Raw genomic sequence first — 20468 nt, forward strand, 5'->3', positions numbered from 1 at the left:
AATGTAGAGTAGCACCCGTGGCCGCTTTAATTACAGATGGATGAACACCAGTTGAAGATGGGCGATGTGTCACCCGTGCCTGCTTCTCATCCGAGCTGCTGCTCACTTACGTGTCCAATGGAGAGATAGAAAGAGACAGATTGTCAGTGTGTTTAGATCCAGGCGGCTGAACCACGCTTTCTCTTCTCTAAATCTATTTTTGTTTGCCCGGCTAGTCTATTTATAGAAATGATGCAATTGTGCATTTGTTTGTGTCCAGTCTGTGTGTGTGGACATTATCATTATATTGATAGTTACATATTACCAGCCAAGACTGTGAGAAATCACTAAATTAATAGCCTGAATCATTAATTTGATCTAAAAAAGTAGCGAGAAAAGGCACATCTATTCATCACACGAGAGGAACGGGTGAGAGAGAAAACTGCAAAGCTCTTTCTCGCTGACACAAATATTTTCACTTTCTCTGTCATCCTTCATTTTTATCTTTCTCCATCCTTTCCTCTTTTCCACAGCGCTGCATTAGACTGCTGAATCACACACACACACACACACAGTTATGCATGTATGACGAGAAGCCGCAGGGAAGAAAATGTGAAGCTCATGCGCTGAATATTCAGTCGATGCTGGATGTTTACATCTAAATGTGCACACACATTGGGTTTCCATGTTTTATGGGGACTCTCCATAGACGTAATGGTTTTTATACTGTACAAACTGTATATTCTCTCCCCTTACACTAACCCGAAACCTACCCATCACACAACACTTTCTGCATTTTTACAGTCTCATATAAAACATAATTTAGTATTACTATTATTAATAAGCTGTTTTCCTCATGAGGACCAAACAAGTTCCCCACAAGGATAAGGATTTCAGATATTGCCATTTTTGTGGGATTTTGTCCCTATAAGGGTTTACCAGCCCCCCACACACACACTTGTATTTCTATCATGGTGAGGACTTTCCATAAAATTAATATCCTTAGAGGCACTCCTCACAAAAACCTTTTTGCAATAGTATTAGTTAATAGTATTATTAGAATCCAAAGCTGCAAAAAGCTCTAGTCCATTGTGATTTTAGTATCATTCAGATTCTGTTTTAGTTAATATTCATAATTTGGGTTAGTTTTAATGTTTTTGAAGCATTGAAAATACATTTTGGTCCAAAAATAATTTATTCAGCATTGTATTGTCTTCCGGTTCTGTTGTGGATCCGCGTTCTGACGTGTGTCTGGTGCGTCCGTGTATTCGGGTTCAAGTAGGGCTGCACAATTAATCGAATTTGTAATCGCGATTACAATTATGGATGCCACAATTATGTAATCGTTCAAAGGCACAATTATAAAAAGTCCACTTACATTTTTCTGTGTGCTTAAAATGTGTTTTTTCCCCATTGTTTTAATTTTAGTTAGTGTAACATTATAATTACCATTAAAGCAACACTATCTAACATTGTTTACTTAAAATAATGTTTCCAAAATCTTATCAGTGGTTCATCAAGTCGTAACAGGGTGAAAGGCACTTCTGCCGTCGCCTGCCGGGGTCTGTTTCACTTTTACTGGCACTATGTAACTTCGGGGTTCGGGTAGGAACCCGACCACAAAAAGAACTACAAAATTCGACAAGCACTACAATAGTCATTATTTCGTTTTTTCTTCGTTTCTGATGTCGCAATACATCATCCTTTCATGAAATCATGTAACATACTCTACCTTGTCTGTGGACATCGCTCATTCTAAAGCCGGTGCTGGATAAACAGCGAGCGTGCGTGCGACGGTAGGCTAAATTATTTATGACAGCGGCAATGGACAATTTCATTTCCAACCAGTAGGGCGACCGAAGAGGAAAAGTTACTTGGTGTTACTTTAAACATAGAAAGGAATTGAACGTTTTTCAGGAGTTTTCAGGCGTTTTATTTTGATATAACAATTTGCATGCAGTCACTTCGAACAATGGCATAAAGTTGTTCAAAACATCATTCAATGTAAATTGTGATAATCGTAATTAATAATCGCAATGATCGACAATTATGATTTTTTGTCATAATCGTGCAGCCCTAGGTTCAAGTAAATATGGCTGGGCAAATAAATGCAAGTCTTCCTCTGTGTGGAAATCCTTAGACATGTTTGTGAAGATTGTTTTGTACAGCGTGCGTCTCCCTCAGACTGTAACCGAAGCTCAGCCGCACCAGACACACGTCAGCGGATCCACAACAGAACTGGAACACTGTAAAAAAGTAAGTAACCTGGTTCCCTTAAATTTTTAAGTTCATTGAACTGGAAAGAGTGAGTTAATACAATGAAGGAGATTAATTTAACCATCAGAAACTCAAAATTATATGTTATCTGAACTAAATAAATTATCTAAGTTGATTTGACAAAAGAAAAAATGTTGTGATTACCACACTGTAAAAAAATATTGATGGTTTAACTTAAAAAAGTAAGTAACCTGGGTTGCCTTAAAATTTTAAGTTGATTGAACTGGAAAAAGTGAGTTAATACAATGAAGAAGATTAATTTAACCATCAGAAACTCAAAATAATAAGTTATCTCAACTAAATAAATTATTATAAAGTTGATTTGACAAAAGAAAATATGTTGTGATAACAAATCTTGAAAATATTTTTTACAGTGAAGACAATACAATGCTGAATAAAGTCGTAGTTTTTGTTATTTTTGGACCAAAATGTATTTTCGATGCTTCAAAACATTGTAACTAACCCACTGATGTCAAATGGACTACTTTGATGATGTTTTTATTAACTTTCTGGACAAGGACAGTATACCGTACACACATTTACAATGGAAAGACGGAAAACTCTCGGACTAAAGATGAACGGAGGTCTTAGGGGCTTGGGACGACATCAGGGAGAGTCATTAATGACATCATTTTCATTTTTGGGTGAACTAACCCTTTAAGCCCTGAGTTTTTCTTTGCTCCTTGTCCAGTGTTAACGTTTAGTTGGAAGCGTAGTGTGCTCTTGCATTTTCTGTTCAATAAGATATTGCCAACCGTGACAATTTTATTTAGAGCAACAAAAACACTGTTAAATGGTTTTTATGGTATAGTTTTAGTTAACTATAATAGCTCTGCTGTATGCCTGAGGCTTTCAAGCTTCAAAAAGAACACAAAAGCACCGCTTGTATTATTAATAATCCATGTTTACACTGTGTTACACATTTTCTGAAGCCATGATAGCGCAATACATGTGTGAAACTTAACTTCGAGTGGGTTGATAAATGTGGATCAACTGACTGGAAGAGCTCAGGACAGAATGGCATAAATGGAGAACGCCCATTCATTGTAAAGATATGGAAAAGAGTGACTATACACTATACCGTTCAAAAGTATTAAAAAAAATGACTTTTATTCAGCAAAAGGTGCATTTAATTGAATTGAATGACATTTATGTCACGAAAGATTTCTCTTTCAAATAAATGCTGTTCTTTTTAAAATCCTATTTAGCAAAGAGTCCTGAATAAAATGCACCAATTTCCACAAAAATATGTAGCAGCACAACTTCAAACTGATCATAATAATCATAAATGTTTCTTGATCAGCAAATCGATACATTAGAGTGAGTTCAGAAGGATCATGTGGCGTGAAGACTGGAGTAATGATGCTGAAAATTCTGCTTTAATCACAGCAAAAAAATACATTTTAACATATATTTACAATTATCAAACAGTTATTTCCAATCCTTGATTCTGATTGGTCAATAGAGGGAATGCTTAAGTGAATAAGTCACGTCTGAAGGGGTTACTCCGCTTCGCGTCAAGCCAAACAACGCCTTTCAGCCTTTATAAGCACAGTCTCTCGTGCCTTTTTGCATACAGAAAACAATTTACTTTATAATTGTAATAATATTTCACAATATTACTGATTTTACAGTATTTCTGATCATATAAGAGACTTCTTTCAAAAAAATCTTACCAACCCCAAACCTCTGAAAGGTACACTCTAAACAATGCTGGGTTGTTTTAACCCAAAATTGGGTAAAATATAGACAAACCCAGATATTGGGTTAAAAATGTAATTTAAAAATTTTAACCCACCTTCAACATTCACTTTCAACTGTACATTTTTACATTACAACATTTGGGTTTGTCCATATTTGACCCAAATTTGGGTTGAAATAACCCAGCATTGTTTAGAGTGTAGTGTTTTAATGAACACATTTTAATTTCTGGGCGAATTAATCGTTTACGTGGTTTTCATTTTAGGCACCAGCCAACAGGAGGTCATTTTATGTTTTACTACAAATATCGGCAAAACACACATCCCCCACACACACATGATTCACATTCATACACGTGTGCACAGATGCACAGACTCTTGCAAGACATGTGACAGACTCATACTATGCATCATGCAGCAAATAGGTTTATATTAAACCACTTTCTGATTGCTTCTGACTGTATTTGGAAAGACAAATGACTTGTCGGCTGGTCATCATCATTAGGTAAAGACATTTGCTCAAGACTTTTAGAAGTCAGATACCTTCTGTGGTGCTTTCTTTTCTCACTCTCTTATGAACACAAGCTTTTTGTGTGAAAGAAAGAGGTTAATGATGCTGAGATTTTGGCTGATTCTCGTTTTCCTACCACAAGACTCACTATAAATCATCCTGTTCACACACAAACACATGCCTCCGCAACAACATGCTGTTCTATTTACTGGTGTGTTAACATCACCATGGTGTATGCGTAGACATTTACAGTTGTAGTTTGTGAAGTCAGCACTGTAAGGATTCATGTTACTGTGTGCTTTTGCACCCTTATGTAACCTATTTAATTAGTGGGGATTTCTAACACCCTAAAAAAACCAGTTCTGATTCACACTTTTTAGCAAGTAAAAGGCCTTTTAATATAATTGTAAAAATGGCAGACTTCAGGTCGTGGTTCACGTGTCTTTTTGTTGTGAAACTTTACTGATTTCTATAAAGTAAACGCAGTAACGTTTATATTTTTAGTAATATTCCAAGATGAACAATTACTGGACTGAAGCCACTTTAACCTGATTATCAATAAAACATTTAAAAAATAATAATTATAATTAGGGCTGTCAAACGATTAATCGTGATTAATCGCGATTAATCGCATCCAAAATTAAAATTTGTGTTTACATAATATATGTGGGTGCACTGTGTATAATTATTTTATAAATAAATACACAGACACTTGCATATTAAGAAATATTTTCATGTATATAGATTTATATATAATCAATATTATATATAAATATAAATATTTTATATATAAATAATTTTTTTATTAAATATGCATGCATGTGTGTGTTTCTCTCTCTCTCTCTCTCTCTCTCTATATATATATATATATATATATATATACACACAAAATAATTATACACAGTGCACCCACATATATTATTAGCTATATAGTTTTTATGTTTTTTTTTTTTTTTTTGTGACATCAAGATCTATCCAGGGACAGCAGATGTAAAATAGCCTACTGCCTAATTCTGGTACACTGTACATTTAATCATGTATCATTAGTCTGCATTGTCCCTGTTAAATAAACCTGAAATAAATTAAATAAATAAGTAAATAAAAAAAAATGTAAACACAAACTTTTATTTTGGATGCGATTAATCGTTTGACAGCCCTAATAATCTGAGTATCAGAAATGTGAGTATCAATAATGACGCATCAGACGTTTCTTTGTTCATGTTTTCCCCTACAATAAAATGAAGCATTTAAATATCATCTTACTGATATTTAAAGACATTAGAATTAATTGTTATTTATATGCATTTTATGTTAGTAAGTCTGCTATACATTTATAAAGATCTCAATGATTTATATTACCAGCTATTTAATTTTTTGTCCATATAAATATCAGCAACTGCACCGAATTGCATATTTTTGCTCAGTTTGGGCTTCTGAATAATATCAAGGTGTATTTTCTTCCTCAATATTCTCCCTATATCAGACTATATGAGCCATAAAAGCATGATTTATCGAATTTGGAAAACAAGATGCTAACTTTTTTTGTCAAAATGTTCAAAACACTGTTCTATATTCAAAAATGTGAACATCTCACTCACATTGTTGTGCTGATAATATTTGCAATGACATTACAGATTTATTTGCACGTGTAGTCTCAGACTTTTGGACCTCACTGAATATGATCACATCATACATCAGCGGCCGGAGACATCAGGCAGATTCATAAAAATCAGAAATGCAGAGCACAACACCGTCCAGAGTCAGACACACTCCTCTCAGAATACTGCAGTGCACCACAACAGGGTAGAGAGAGAGAGAGAGAGAGAGAGAGAGAGAGAGAGAAATGTGAAGATGAGAGTGAAGGCAGATAAAGTGTAAATGAAATAATGACAAGCACAGGCAACATTGAAGAAATAGAAATCAGGAGAGAACAAAGAGCGAAAAACAATGATCTAGAAAGAAAGAGGGAACGATTTTGAAGGAATGTGGTGAATAGTGAAAGAGAGAAAACAGAATGAACAGAAGTGTTTCTCCACAGAGTGTCTGTGGGTGCAAGCCGTAAAAAGGCCCATTCTGATTAATGTACTTTATAATGAGTTGGCATAGGCAATTATTGCACATGCTGAGAAGAGAGAGAGGGGGGGGGGGGACGAGCGAGTGAGCAGAAGAGAGAGAGTTATGTGCTGAATGGCTTACTTCTGCATACTACATATGTATATAGTGTGCAAAAGAGAATATTGCATAAAGTAATATTAAGGTATATTAATATACCTTCTATTTCCGGTGTGATGCATGAACTCAGTACTTTATTATTTGAATGGACTGCCAAAACTGGAATGGAATGGAAAACAATGTATTTATTTCTGAAATGAAAACCACTTGCCGAATTAAAGATGTAACAGTAACGTCACACACATCATTGAAATTTTGGTCTCACTTAATATAAAGTGTCTTTAATTATGTACTGGCATTTAAATTAATCATTCAATACAATGTACGTATTGTGTTTTACATTTGCACTTATGTAAAACATAAGTGTTTTACATTTACTGCACTTGCACTTATATTTTTTTTAAAATCCCTGGATTTCATTACAGCTGTAATTCATTTCTGTAATTAAGTCTATAATTACATTGTTGACCGTCCCTTATACATTAACCCACCCGTAAACTTAATCCAATGTCAGAATTGACACCAGTCTTTAAAATAATTAAATTTTAGTAAATTGATAAAAGTTAAATCCCTGGTGATGGACAGGGATGGCAGCTGTGGTGGAAGGTCTGGTACTCCTTGTCCACCAAAGCATTTTGAGAGCCGGTGCCTACTCGCGACAGACCCTGCACCCAAATCCGCACTCTACATAACAGGCGAACTGTCTGCACACGCAAGGTCTCTCGCTCGCTTGCCTCTCTGCCGTGCGCTCACGCGGTTTGGAGCACAATATCTGTCTCGCATGCACGCTCGCTCGCTCTGGATTATGGGATATTTTAACTAGTTTGCGGTATAACTAGTCGATCACGAGTGGCTCAACAGGTAGATCTATAGATAAACTTATCTTTCAGGCGTTTGACCGACCGGGTTGACACTTCAGTGTGAGAAATTGGGGGTGTGGCGTGAAAGCGTGAGAATTGGGTCAATTGCGTGAGTCTCACGCTGAATGTGTGAGCAGTGTTGTAGTTGAGACCAGCTCACTTGAGTCCGAATCGAGACCGAGACCATAGAGGGTCGAGACCGAGACCATAGAGGGTCGAGACCGAGAACATAGAGGGTCGAGTCTGAGTTGAGACTGAGACCAAAGATAGTCGAGTCTGAGTCGAGACCGAGACCAAAGAGAGTCGAGTCCGAGACCAAAGATAGTTGAGTCCGAGTCGAGACCAAAGAGAGTCGAGTCTGAGTCGAGACCGAGACCAAAGAGAGTCGAGTCTGAGTCGAGACCGAGACCAAAGATAGTCGAGTCTGAGTCGAGACCAAAGAGAGTTGAGACCGAGACCATAGAGGGTCGAGTCTGAGTCGAGACCGAGACCAAAGATAGTTGAGTCTAGGGATGGCTCGATACCACAATTTTGGCTTCGGTACGATACCAGAACCTAATACCTCGGTATCGATACTAAATCGATACCACAGTCGGAAAAAAGAGTCTAAATTTAAGTGAATTGAAACAATTTTATTAAACACTGCTTTAAACTCTCAACTACCATATGTGCAAAGAAAAGTATCAAAAAAAAACATATCAAAATTTAAAAAAATAAACAAATTATGCATAGGTAAAATTTTGATTTGGGAAAAAACCCACTGATATTACACAATTAAAATAGGTTAATATAATAGATTAACATAATAGAATAATGAAATGATGTAAACCATTAGCTGTCATGCATCAACAGAGAATTATCAACATTTATTGCATTTATTCATCTTGGTTTGGTTACTGTTTGTGTTTGGGTTCATATTATGCATATAATGCATTGCAAAAAGTAATGTTATGATGCTAAACATACATTTTTAGGTCATTTTATTACTGATTGATCTAGATTAACCAATGCTATATTGTTAGGTCAGGTTCCTTAATGAATGTTGACAAATGTAGCTTAATTGTAGGCTAATATTATTAATATTTATATTACCATATCTCTCTCTCTCTCTCTCTCTCTCTCTTTCTATCGCCACAGCCCCAGTAATGCCATTCATTTATCACTTTTATGCGTTATTAATTTAAATTAAATGAATATATTTTTTTGAAATAAATTGCAAAAATGAGATCATGAGACGTAAACTGAGATCATTCAGACGTAAACTGAATTGGTTCTAGCGTGTCATGCAAGAAGATTTGAGCTTTCGTGTTTACCATATCATATTTGATTGATAAGCTCTTAGGTATGTGCGCTGTTCAGCGTTCAATAAAAGTCTAAATTAAATCAGTTGAATGATGAACTCACCAGTCGATCTCTTGAACAAGTCCGGATGACCAACTGACGAGCGCTTCGGCAGATTTGATGTGTTGCCTTCGATGGCAACACATTATTGAAAGCAAAGATTGCAGAATGGTGCATTGAGTTCTGTATCTACACTATTCTCATTACTTTAGTAGGCAAAGTAATGCCTTATTTCACTAATTTTGCTCTCTCTATTTAATAATTTCGGGCGTGTAAGCTTCATTTCCACCATGTTCCTTCGTTTGCCGGTTTCGCGTGACTCGCGTCAGTGTCGGTAGCGCACTGCCGCCTAGTGGAGAACTTCGGAACAGCAGCTCATCAAATACCGAATTTAACAAAATGATGATATTGTACCGTTTGAAATTTATTATATACCGGTATTTTTGCAATACCGGTATACCGCGCATCCCTAGTTGAGTCCGAGTCGAGACCAAAGAGAGTCGAGTCTGAGTCGAGACCGAGACCAAAGATAGTCGAGACCAAAGAGAGTCGAGACCGAGACCAACGATAGTCGAGTCGAGACCGAGACCAAAGAGAGTCGAGTCTGAGTCGAGACCAAAGAGAGTCGAGACCGAGTCGAGACCGAAATCAAAGAGAGTCGAGACAGAGACCAAAGAGAGTCGAGACCGAGTTGAGACCGAGACCAAAGAGAGTCGAGTCTGAGACCAAAGAGAGTCGAGTCCGACTAGAGATCGAGACCAAAGATACAGTAGTCGAGTCCTAGACCAAAGAGAGTCGAGAACGAGACCAAAGAGAGTCGAGACGAGACCAAAGAGAGTCGAGACCGAGACCAAAGAGAGTCGAGTCCGAGTCGAGACCGAGACCAAAGAGAGTCAAGACCGAGACCAAAGAGAGTCGAGTCCGAGTCGAGACCGAGACCAAAGAGAGTCGAGTCCGAGTCAGAACCGAGACCAAAGAGAGTCGAGTCCGAGTCACGACCAAGACCAAAGATAGTCGAGTCCGAGTCGAGACCGAGATCAAAGAGAGTCGAGACCGAGACCAAAGAGAGTCGAGTCTGAGTCGAGACCAAGACCAAAGACAGTCGAGACCGAGACCAAAGAGAGTCGAGACCGAGACCAAAGAGAGTCGAGACCGAGTCCAAAGAGAGTCGAGTCCGAGTCACGACCAAGACCAAAGAGAGTCGAGACCGAGACCAAAGAGAGTCGAGTCTGAGTCGAGACCAAGACCAAAGACAGTCGAGACCGAGACCAAAGAGAGTCGAGACCGAGACCAAAGAGAGTCGAGACCGAGTCCAAAGAGAGTCGAGACCGAGACCAAAGACAGTCGAGACCGAGACCAAAGAGAGTCGAGAACGAGACCAAAGAGAGTCGAGTCCGAGTTGAGACCGAGACCAAAGAGAGTCGAGTCCAAGTCGAGAACGAGACCAAAGAGAGTTGAGAACGAGACCAAAGAGAGTCGAGTCTGACTCGAGAATGAGACCAAAGATATTCGAGATCGAGTCGAGACTAAGACAAAAGAGAGTCGAGTCCAAGTCAACTCTGAAAACTCCATATCTTCTCTGAAAACTCCATATCTCCATATCTTCTCTGAAAACTCCATATCTCTCAAATAACGAAGGTATTCCAAACTGTCTCTCATCTCACAAAAATGTCCCAACTCAGTTAACTGAGCATCGAAAGAAGTAGTACTTATGCATTTTAAGAAAAGGTCCATTCCCTGGAATGCCTCACCCTTCAAAAATTTTATATAAGCATTTTTTAGCGACGTGAGTTTCTCCAGAGTTCACAGCATAAAGCAGCGATTCGCTTGGCTAACTCGAGCTGTTGCTGGGGCAGTGATACTGCAATACTGTGATGCAATGTCTGAAGCTACAGCAGACATAACAGAGGAATATGTTTAATGATGTAAGACAGGAATGAGACTGGAAGATATTCCATGACATTATACTAAAAAAAAAAATGTATGCAGTTAAATATGAGTCACCATACGCCTGTGAGAAGAATGTGATAAGATTAATTTGCTTAATGTGATAAAACAGATCTGTTTCATTAACATGACTGTTAACACCCAGGAGCTAGAACAACAACTGAAAACACTAAAACACAAACATAAATGTGTAAAGAGCGACCACTGGTCTTGTGGTGCACTCTGGAGGTTTTGGTCTTGGGTCTAGTTCTGTCTATTTTGTCATGCTTTAAATTTAAATAACAAAATATTTTGATGCATTGACTACTAAAGCACATGTAAAAAAATTACTTGATTTTAACATCAACTATAGTGTGTTAATCAACATAACATTTGACGTGAATTTATAACTTCATCATTACAAATGTGTAAATATATTTAAATGAATTGCATACAAATCTCAGTAGAAATGACATTAAAGTATATTTTAGGTAACCATCAATGCTGGTCATTACATTCGGCAGTGCATTTTACCATATTTCAAAAGACAATAAAAGTCATAGTGAAATTACATACTAAGATGTACTTAAGTCTTACTTAAGTGGGTCAAAAATAATAATAATTCTGTTATAATTTATTCACCCTCATGTCTTTCCAAACCCATAAGACTTTTGATAATTTTCCAATCACAACAGAATATGTTTTTAATGAAATCTGAGAGATTTCTGTCCCTGCACTGAAAGTCTGTTTCTCAAAACTTTGAGACTTTAAAAAGCCCACAAAAAAGACTGTAAAAGTCTTCTAAAGAGACATAACATTGATCAATGCACATACAAACATATTTTTGCCTCAGACATGCATCTCTGCAAGTATTATAACCTCCTCGGTTCGGATCATTTGAAATATGATCTTTTTAATAAATAACTTTTGACATGTGAAAAGTGAAACATGGATGTTATTAAACATCTTTTGTGTCCCTATAGGATAAAAGTCATACAGATTTAGAACAAGGGTGAGTTATTTATAACAAATAATAATTTTCATTGAACGAAGACTTTAAAAAACTTTTCACAATGAATCAGTGAAAAACATACTTTTAAAAAGAGTATTAATTATGGACATAATAAGATACTTAATATACTTGAGCCCGGACTGAATGTGATGTTTTTAGGACGTGTAATTGCATGTTATTGACAATTAAAAGTTGTAAAATAAAATAAAAATAAAAAATAGGATTGGAAATTTTGGAATTTTTATAATTACTTGTATAATCTTTGAAATAAGATTAAAGTGAGAATGTACTGACAAGCATTTAAACTAAAATAACTTTGATGTCATTTCTGTTGAAACTTGAATGTCCTGCATTTAAATATATTTGATGAGGAAGCATTTTAAAAATATCAAATAGCACACTCTCAGAAAAAAAGGTACCTTGGGGCTGTACCTTTTCAAAAGGTACACTTTTGTTCCTAAAGGGTGCATATTGGTAACTTAATGTACATATTAGCACCTAAAATGTACATAATAGCACCTAAAATTAACATATTAGGACCTAAAATACACATATTGGTACCTAAATGTCCAAATTAGCACCTAAAATGTACATATTAATACCTAAAATGTACATAATATCACCTAAAATGTCCATATTAGCACCAGAAAAATTACATATTAGCACCTAATATACATATTAGCACCTAAAATGCACACATTAGTAATTAAAATGTTCATATTAGTACCTAAAATGCACATATTGGCACCTAAAATTCACATATTAGCTCCTAAAATGCACATATTAGCACTTAAATATCCATATTAGCACCTAAAATGGACAAAAGTTTACCTTTTGAAAAGGTACAGCCCCAGTGTACAGTTATAACAAAGTTAAAATGTGCTTTTAGTATGTTAGTCAACACATCAAAATAAGTGTACTTCTTTAAAGCACCACAGAGGACTCGACTCTCTTTAAGATTATTGAAAGCATATTAAGTTTTTATTTTAAGTTAAAACAATGATTTAAAATGTACACTGAAGTAAAACCTTTACCTGAACATTAAAAAACATTAAAAAAAAAATAATATATTATCTGCAATTAGAGTACATATACTTACTACTGTACAATTCAGTGCACTTCTTTTTCACCAGAACCTTCCAGTATTGAAATGTTCGCCTGACAGCAAACACAGCTAAACCAACACCCATTATACTGACACAATGACGAATGTCAATCACTGTCAGCCACTTCAACCAGGAACTGATATAAAAAAATAATGTAACATTTGGTTTGTGAATATTTCTCAGGCTAATACAGAGGACGTTGCTGTATAACCTGTCAAGCACAGCCATAATCGCAGATGATCTGTCGTCAGATGCGTATGTTTCTTAATGGCCTCCATCTCCCAGTGCATGAAAATGAAAGCATACATAGGAGTAATTAGCATAATTATAGCTATTGTTATTCTGAATGCCATTAATGGTCTTTCAAAGCAAGTACACATGTTGGTAGGTATACATACATTTGGAAAACTGCAAGCGGGTGCAATTAAATGCATTTATGTGGGGATGTTCTGAATAACATCTTTTAACAAAACCAGAATAAAAAGGCTGTTGCAATGCACACTGTACATACTGTTTAGAAAAGTATGCAGTGTATACTGCATAAATGCAGTAGGCAGTATGCTATACTCCTTTCTTAATGGGGTCATATATCACACCGTCTGACGCCCCTCCCCCTTGAGCTTCTAAAACTTAAACTTTGTTATTTATTTATTAAATGAGCGATCATTTCGCTTGATAAGACCCTTATTCATTGTTTAGAATCGTTTAAAGCCCTTTGAACAGTTTGCAGTTTGTACAGAAAGTGTCACTTGGACCTTGAACCGTTTGGTTCCCATTGAAGTCCATTATATGGAGAAAAAATTTCATCAAAAACTTTAATTTCTTTTCGACTGAAGAAAGAAAGACATGGACATCTTGGATGACATGGGGGTGAGTAAATTATCAGCAAAAGTTTTTTCAAAAGTGAACTACTCCTTTAAATACACATGCACTTAAACAGCTGTTTTTGACCAGGTAATGAGTGTTTTCTTACAATACTAAGGTGAATTTTTAATTAAAGTATACAAATTTTTCATTTAGACCATCAAATTAACTTGAAACTAGGGCTGTGCAAAAATTAATTGCGATTAATCGCATCCAAAATAAAAGTCTGTGTTAACATTATATATTTGTGTGTGCTGTATATAATTATTTTGTATATATAAATACACACACATGCATGTATATTTAAGAAAATGTGTTATTCATATATAAAATATTTAAACTTATATAATATAGATTATGTATTTATATATATAAACAGAGTTTAAGCGCAAATAATTCTTAAATATATACATGCATGCATAGGTATTTATATATACAAAATAATTATATACAGTACACACAAATATATTATGTAAACACAGACTTTTATTTTGGATGCGATTAATCGCAATTAACTTTTGCACAGCCCTACTTGAAACCCTTTAACATGTCACCCATTATGCTATTCATTAGTGTGTGTGTGTGAGAGAGAGAGATTTGGTTGAGAGAAAGGAATGAGTGCACTTGAAGCAGATTTTGGAATGAAAATACATTGACCACTAACTAGGTTACAGTGCTTTTGAGTCTATATTAGCTGAAAACTGAGATGACAGTTTATTGAGGAAAACTCCAGAAATACAATCTTCCTATTTTTACCAGCAAACTTCCACCCTCTGACTAATAATCTCTGTCTTTTATACACCATGGCACAGCTCAGTAGAGATGACTCCAATAAAAACACAAAATAAACTTGATTAAAAAAAAAGTTTGTTGAGACAAACTTTAATGTTGTCTTTAGAAAGTAGTTTGAAGTCTTAAGTTTTAAGTCCAGATACTGTAGATAGATAGATAGATAGATTGCGTGCATGCGATGCGATTTTTGAATTACTAAGATTAAAATGGGTAATGATACCCATTAAACATTATTAGAAAGGCATTTTAGCATTCAATATGCCTTAATTCGAATTTATTAAATTATATTTTTATTTACACATGGTTAAAATGTTTACTTGTGGTAACCATGGAAATCTACAAAATATTATAGACCTATTTGAACTATGGTCACTGCACTGTAATGTTCAGTTTCATGAGGGACTGCCAGTGACAGGCTATTGCACCAATAAAATGTATCCTTTTTATTCTGACAGTGTGATTTATATAAAAATTTGTTACAGAATAGCATATTAGTATGAATTTTTAACATTCAATTTAAAACAATTCAATTGCACAAACTATGTACGCAACAATGTGTTTATTGTGAAATAGCTGCTCAAACATATATTTTTCAAAGCATTGTTCGAATCACGATAACAATTTATAGATCAGTGGTTGGAATGTATTGTTGTCTCTGCGATTGATTGGTTCTGACTTGCAGCATTCGCGTGTGTTCAGTTCAGATAAGCAGGGAATTGGTTCTACTACACAATTATTCACTAACATAGGTAGTCCAATTCAATATATATAAGCAATATATTGTAAGCATTAGATTTCTTGTCAAATAAACAAAAAATTACTGGTAGAAAAAAACCTATAGTATCGATATATCGACACTTCGTATCGATCCGCCCATCACTAGTAGTGTCTGTCCAATTTGAAGAATTATCGTCCAGAGTTTGCTTTCAGGGCCGGGTAGATCGAACAGACTGAAGTTCAGCAGAGTGCTAACTCGTTTAAATAATGGCTCAGCAATCACTGAGAAAGTGGGTGTGCAGTCTGACGCTGAGATTAGTACAACACAAACACACACTCACACACAAATGTATTGAAGTCAACATGATATTCTGAAACTGATTTCAGAGTGACGCTACACTCTTAGAAGAAAAGGTTCTATCAGCGCTACGTATTTGGAACCCCTAAAAGGTTCTATACACTCTAAAAAAAAGGGTTCCTCTGGGTTCTACATAGAACCCTGGGGTTCCATACTTGGCCAATAGAACCTTTTACCAAAAAAAATGGTTTTATATAGAACCATTTTAGAGTTCCATATATGAAGCGGGGGATGGAACCATTTCTGGTTCTAAATAGAACCATTTCTTCTAAGAGTGTAGATATTCAATGAGAACAAAATAGGGTGTGGAACTAGATTTTATTCACCCAGAATGCATTGCATGGACAACACAGTATGTTTGGGGTGTGGAGCCTTCTCGCCTCCCACTTTACAAAGAAAGTAATTTCAGCAACACAGCAAGTAGCATTTTCTTTAAGATAACATGCGCTGATATTTGTTTGTGTGTTATTTGTAGGTTATGTGTATTATGTGGAATGCAATTATACAGTGCACACACACACATATTTCACAGTTGGACAGTCCATGCTGTCCATTAAGTCTTTAAAGGTCATGTTCTACTGTCTGAGGGAAGCTATTATTAGGACATGAAGCATTACTGATTTATCCATTAAAGTCAACAAGGACTCAAAATTGACCCTATAGACATCCCATCCATGACTGTGCAGGACTCTATGGAGGCTTGTTTTTGTCAGGGAATAACAAAATAATACAGGTAATTGCGACTTTTTATCTCACAATTCAGACTTTATTTCTTGCAAAAAATATATCATTAATATATATATATATATATATATTTAAGTTATAAACTGAATTGTGAGAAATAAAGTCAGAATTCTCAGTCTATATCTTGCAGTTATTACTTATTTTATTTTGTTATTCCTTGACAAAAACAAGCCTCCATAGAGTCCTGCACAGTCAGACATGGATGGGATGTGTATTAGGGTCAATTTTGAGTCCATGTTGACTTTAATGGATAAATCAGTAATGCCTCCAGTTCTAAAAATAGCTTCCCTCAGACAGTTAAACATGTCCTTTAAAGGGACACTCCAGCCATTTGCATTAAGCTTTCCATTGTTAGAAACCCAGTTATACTATTGAATGGTCGTGCAACACTCTCTCATTTTCCCCTGAGACGAGAGAAATCCGCTATTTAGCTTTTTCACTTCCTCCTACAATGGTTTCGTCATTTTACGTCATTGTAGGAGGAAGTGTAAGAGCACTAGATTTCACCCTTTCAAACCCGCCCATAGGGGGTTGGACCTAATGCGCTAACAGACCAATCACAGATCAGTGCCAGTGTGTCTGATTTCGCCGGCAGAAACTTTTTGAAAATAAGGACGAAGGTACTGAATACACAGACGGATGGTGATTACACATAGTGTCGGCCATCTTTGTTTGTAAGCTAAGCTAGCAGGCTCTTGTTCTGTGGAGAAAGCTGAGTAGTCGGGGTTACCATCCTCTTTTTCATGGACATGTCCGACCGTCGATGTCCGGGATTCAGTGATCGGTTGATGTGCCTTTTAACATTGCTAAGAAAATCCCCGCTCCTCTGTGAGAGATACGAGACCGGTGCGTCTCACAGGTGTCGCTCATCGGTAATCACGCCACCGGCCTCACGATGTTCTCCCGCGGCCCTCACTCGTCCCGCTCGCCACAGTAAACATGATGAACGGCGACTGTAGGACGCAAAAGCCCAATCCCGGACATTTTGGGCGATCTGGAAACACATTTTCGGGCAGACTCAACACGGAGACTCATTAGTAGCCTAGACTTGTTGTTTAACTACTGCGCTCTGTTATCGGTAGGCGTGGCCTCCTAGGGCAGCGAAGCAAGTGCATTTTGGGAGTTGTTGTCTTTCATCCACATGAGCCAAAAATACATTTTCTGGCTTTTCTCAGTCTAGAAAGCTCCAAATTTAAAAATAATTTTACATTTATTCTACATAAATTGCCCATTTTAAATACACATTCATCTTCCCAGAGGTGAAGTATCTCTTTAAAGACTTAATGGACAGCATGGATTGTCCAACTGTAAAATATGTGCTCTGTATAATTCCTACAAATAAAACTTTCAATGCAAAGTTCTGTCATGAAACTCTAAATGGTGGAGCCTTAACTCATGGGTGGATTTCCCACCCAAAACGCTTGTCTAAATGCAGAATAAAAATGATAACGCAACGCCACTTTTGCATTTTCTCCTCAGATCGTTTCCGTGTAAACATAGCCTGACATATATGTGTCTGTCATGGATTTGCACTGAATTGATTCTCAAAAATAGGGAACAAAGTGTGTTCCGTATCAGTTTACTACGGAACAAGACTTTTATGTGTCAAATACGGAACGATTCTGTATTACACAGAACGGTTGGCAACCCTACTGCTCAACCTTCAAATATTTTGTCAGCGTCTCATATAGCAGTTTGCAGCTCACTTTCAGAAACCCTCCACCTTCCCCAGCTCCACCTGTATAGATCAGTTATGGTTAATTCATGTATGTATGCTATATTGTATAGCAGAAGCATGTCTTTCTTAGTAAAAGGAATGAAAGGCGTCGCTATGACGACCGGGTACTATTTGTGGCGGTACTGTCTACAATGGAAAAGAAGTAAAAAGGCGAGTCGAGTCGAGTCGAGCTGTACTGGTAATGGAGAAGCAGCCGCCTTTACAGTTCCTCCTGATCCAAAACAACGAGCTCATGCTGTTCACACCATAACTACTGTCACGTGGAAGAGGTGGAAAACCGTGACGTTACATTCAGAGCGGTTCGTGACTTGAATTTATGCGTTTCAATGGCAACACTCAACGCTGAAATGAATCTGCAGCTGTCAGGTGGTACAGGTCAGTGCTCTTTAAGACATGAGGTTGTTTAACGCCGTCTCTCGTATCGTGACGCTTTGCAGACTCTGCTGTGTGCGTTCATGTGTTCTGAAGGAGGCGTGGCCTTTCTGAAGGGAGGGTGGGATCTTATGCTTTCAAAGCTAGCTCGCTACTGCTAGCCTCTCTTAAATTGCCTACCCTACCTTTAATGAAATACAATATTGTTTAGTTGGACTCGTACTCAAGCCCTTTTGGACTCGGACTCTAACCCAGCACTAGAACTGGTCCTAAAATATAAGTAAAAGATGCGATTCAATGCCTGGCCCTTTGACATCCAGTTAGCCATTCCTTCAACTCACCCACAACACAAGCATTCAAGTGAGCACAAACACACTCAGTATTAAAGCGGCTGCCCCTTATGAATCTTTAAAGAAGCCATAAAACATCAGCCAGTGCCGAATAACCCAGTCCCAGACTGAGCTGCCACCCAACAGGTGGCGTTACACACACATACACACACCAGTTCCACCTGTCTCACCTGTATTTCATGCTACTGTGCCGTCCGAACGCCTCCTTCATGTGGGCGTGGCCTTGAGGCAGTGGCCGTGTTTTGACTGAGCTCTGGGGGGGGTAGTTGCCGTTTCCTCCCTGTCCTCCTCCCCCACTACTGCCCCCTGGTGGAGGGGCAGTTCGCAGGCCACACAGCCGGTCCTCGCTGCGGCTCTTCAGATTGTGCTCCGTACAAGCAAATGAGACCTGCATCCTGACCAGCTCTCACACACTGTGTGTTAGAGTTTATCAGTTTGAATCACTTTAGAATATGTGTGTGGTAGTCTCACAGTTCGTGATAGATAGATAGATAGATAGATAGATAGATAGATAGATAGATAGATAGATAGATAGATAGATAGATAGATAAAGCCAGGTCTTGCACCTGCTGGCACAAACTTGCAGCTGTTGCGCGGTAGTCGCACGTCCAAACGCAACCCTAACGTGCGTGTTTATGTCGCAGGGCAAAAAGTCACGACTGGCTGCTGTCCAGGCCTTTAATGTGCTGATGCGTGCACAGTCTGACTTTGCATTCTCTCACTGCACTTCCCCAATACCTGGATCGACGCGACTTGAAGACGCTCCTCTCCGTGTTGAGGCATTCCTCCGCAGAATCCGGGTGGTCTCTCTCTGTGCGAGGCGGGGGACCTCGTCAAAATGCGGAACCACCCATTCACGCCGGCTTTCCAACGACTGGATGCGCAACAGCCGGTGCCGCTTTCCCAAATGGCAGCAAAGCCCAGCTACGCGAAGGGCGAATGCAGAAACGCACGCTTGTGTTCACGCGCGCCTGCCCATCTCCTCGTCTACAGTCGTAGGACCACAAATTCACGCACTATAGTGACGGTCACTATCTGACACACAGCGCGCCCTCACGCGCTCGACACAAGGCAGCGAATGTCGCGCTGTTTTTCTGACGCGTAATTGCCATGGTGATCATCGAACGCGATCAAAGGAGAGTTTGACAGCTCCGCGGTGTCCAAATTCCATCGTCTTACTTTAGTAGCCGATATGTCACATCATGAAGGCGTTAGAACGGCGGAATGCTGTCGATGGAGATGTGAGGGGAATTGAGCATCCGTTCAGAGCAACAGAGCCATCAAACGCGAGACTGCCAACTCAGAACCAAATGAAACCCTCATTGAACCCCCACCCTCTCTCTCTCTCTCTCTCTCTCTCTCTCTCTCTCTCTCGCGCGCGCGCTCGCGGATTTCCATTGTGATTAATGTGTGAATTGAGCAGGACCACTGCGGAATAATCATGTTATTGTTTGGGTCACACACACACACTCAATATTTTACATTCCCCGGTTGCTTAAATATAGCCTATGTAGCAGCAAGATTTTAAAAAACAATACTAAAATGATGCATAAAATAAAAGGTTTCAAATATTATAAAACATAATGAATATGTGGGGGGGAAACGAACAAAGATTTACACATCTGAAGTCAACCTATATTTCACTAATC

At 37.8% G+C, this 20468-nt stretch overlaps 1 protein-coding gene and 1 long non-coding RNA gene across 2 annotated transcripts in view; one reads left to right on the top strand and one right to left on the bottom strand.

Moving 5' to 3' along the window:
- Nucleotides 1-20173, bottom strand: part of LOC120472345 (voltage-gated potassium channel subunit beta-3) — a 40885-nt gene extending 20712 nt beyond the window's left edge. The window contains exon 1 of the mRNA XM_089129849.1: nt 18990-20173. Within this exon, the coding sequence (XP_088985975.1) occupies nt 18990-19213 (224 nt within the window). The 5' untranslated portion in view covers nt 19214-20173. The remainder of the gene's footprint in view (nt 1-18989) is intronic.
- The window catches only part of LOC148981551 (uncharacterized), a 33718-nt gene that overhangs the window by 4796 nt on the left and 8454 nt on the right, over nt 1-20468 (top strand). The window lies entirely within an intron of this gene.

This window comes from Pimephales promelas, chromosome 4, assembly GCF_988280905.1.
Source record: "Pimephales promelas chromosome 4, fPimPro1.hap1.1, whole genome shotgun sequence".
In the NCBI taxonomy this organism is placed as follows: Eukaryota; Metazoa; Chordata; class Actinopteri; order Cypriniformes; family Leuciscidae; genus Pimephales; species Pimephales promelas.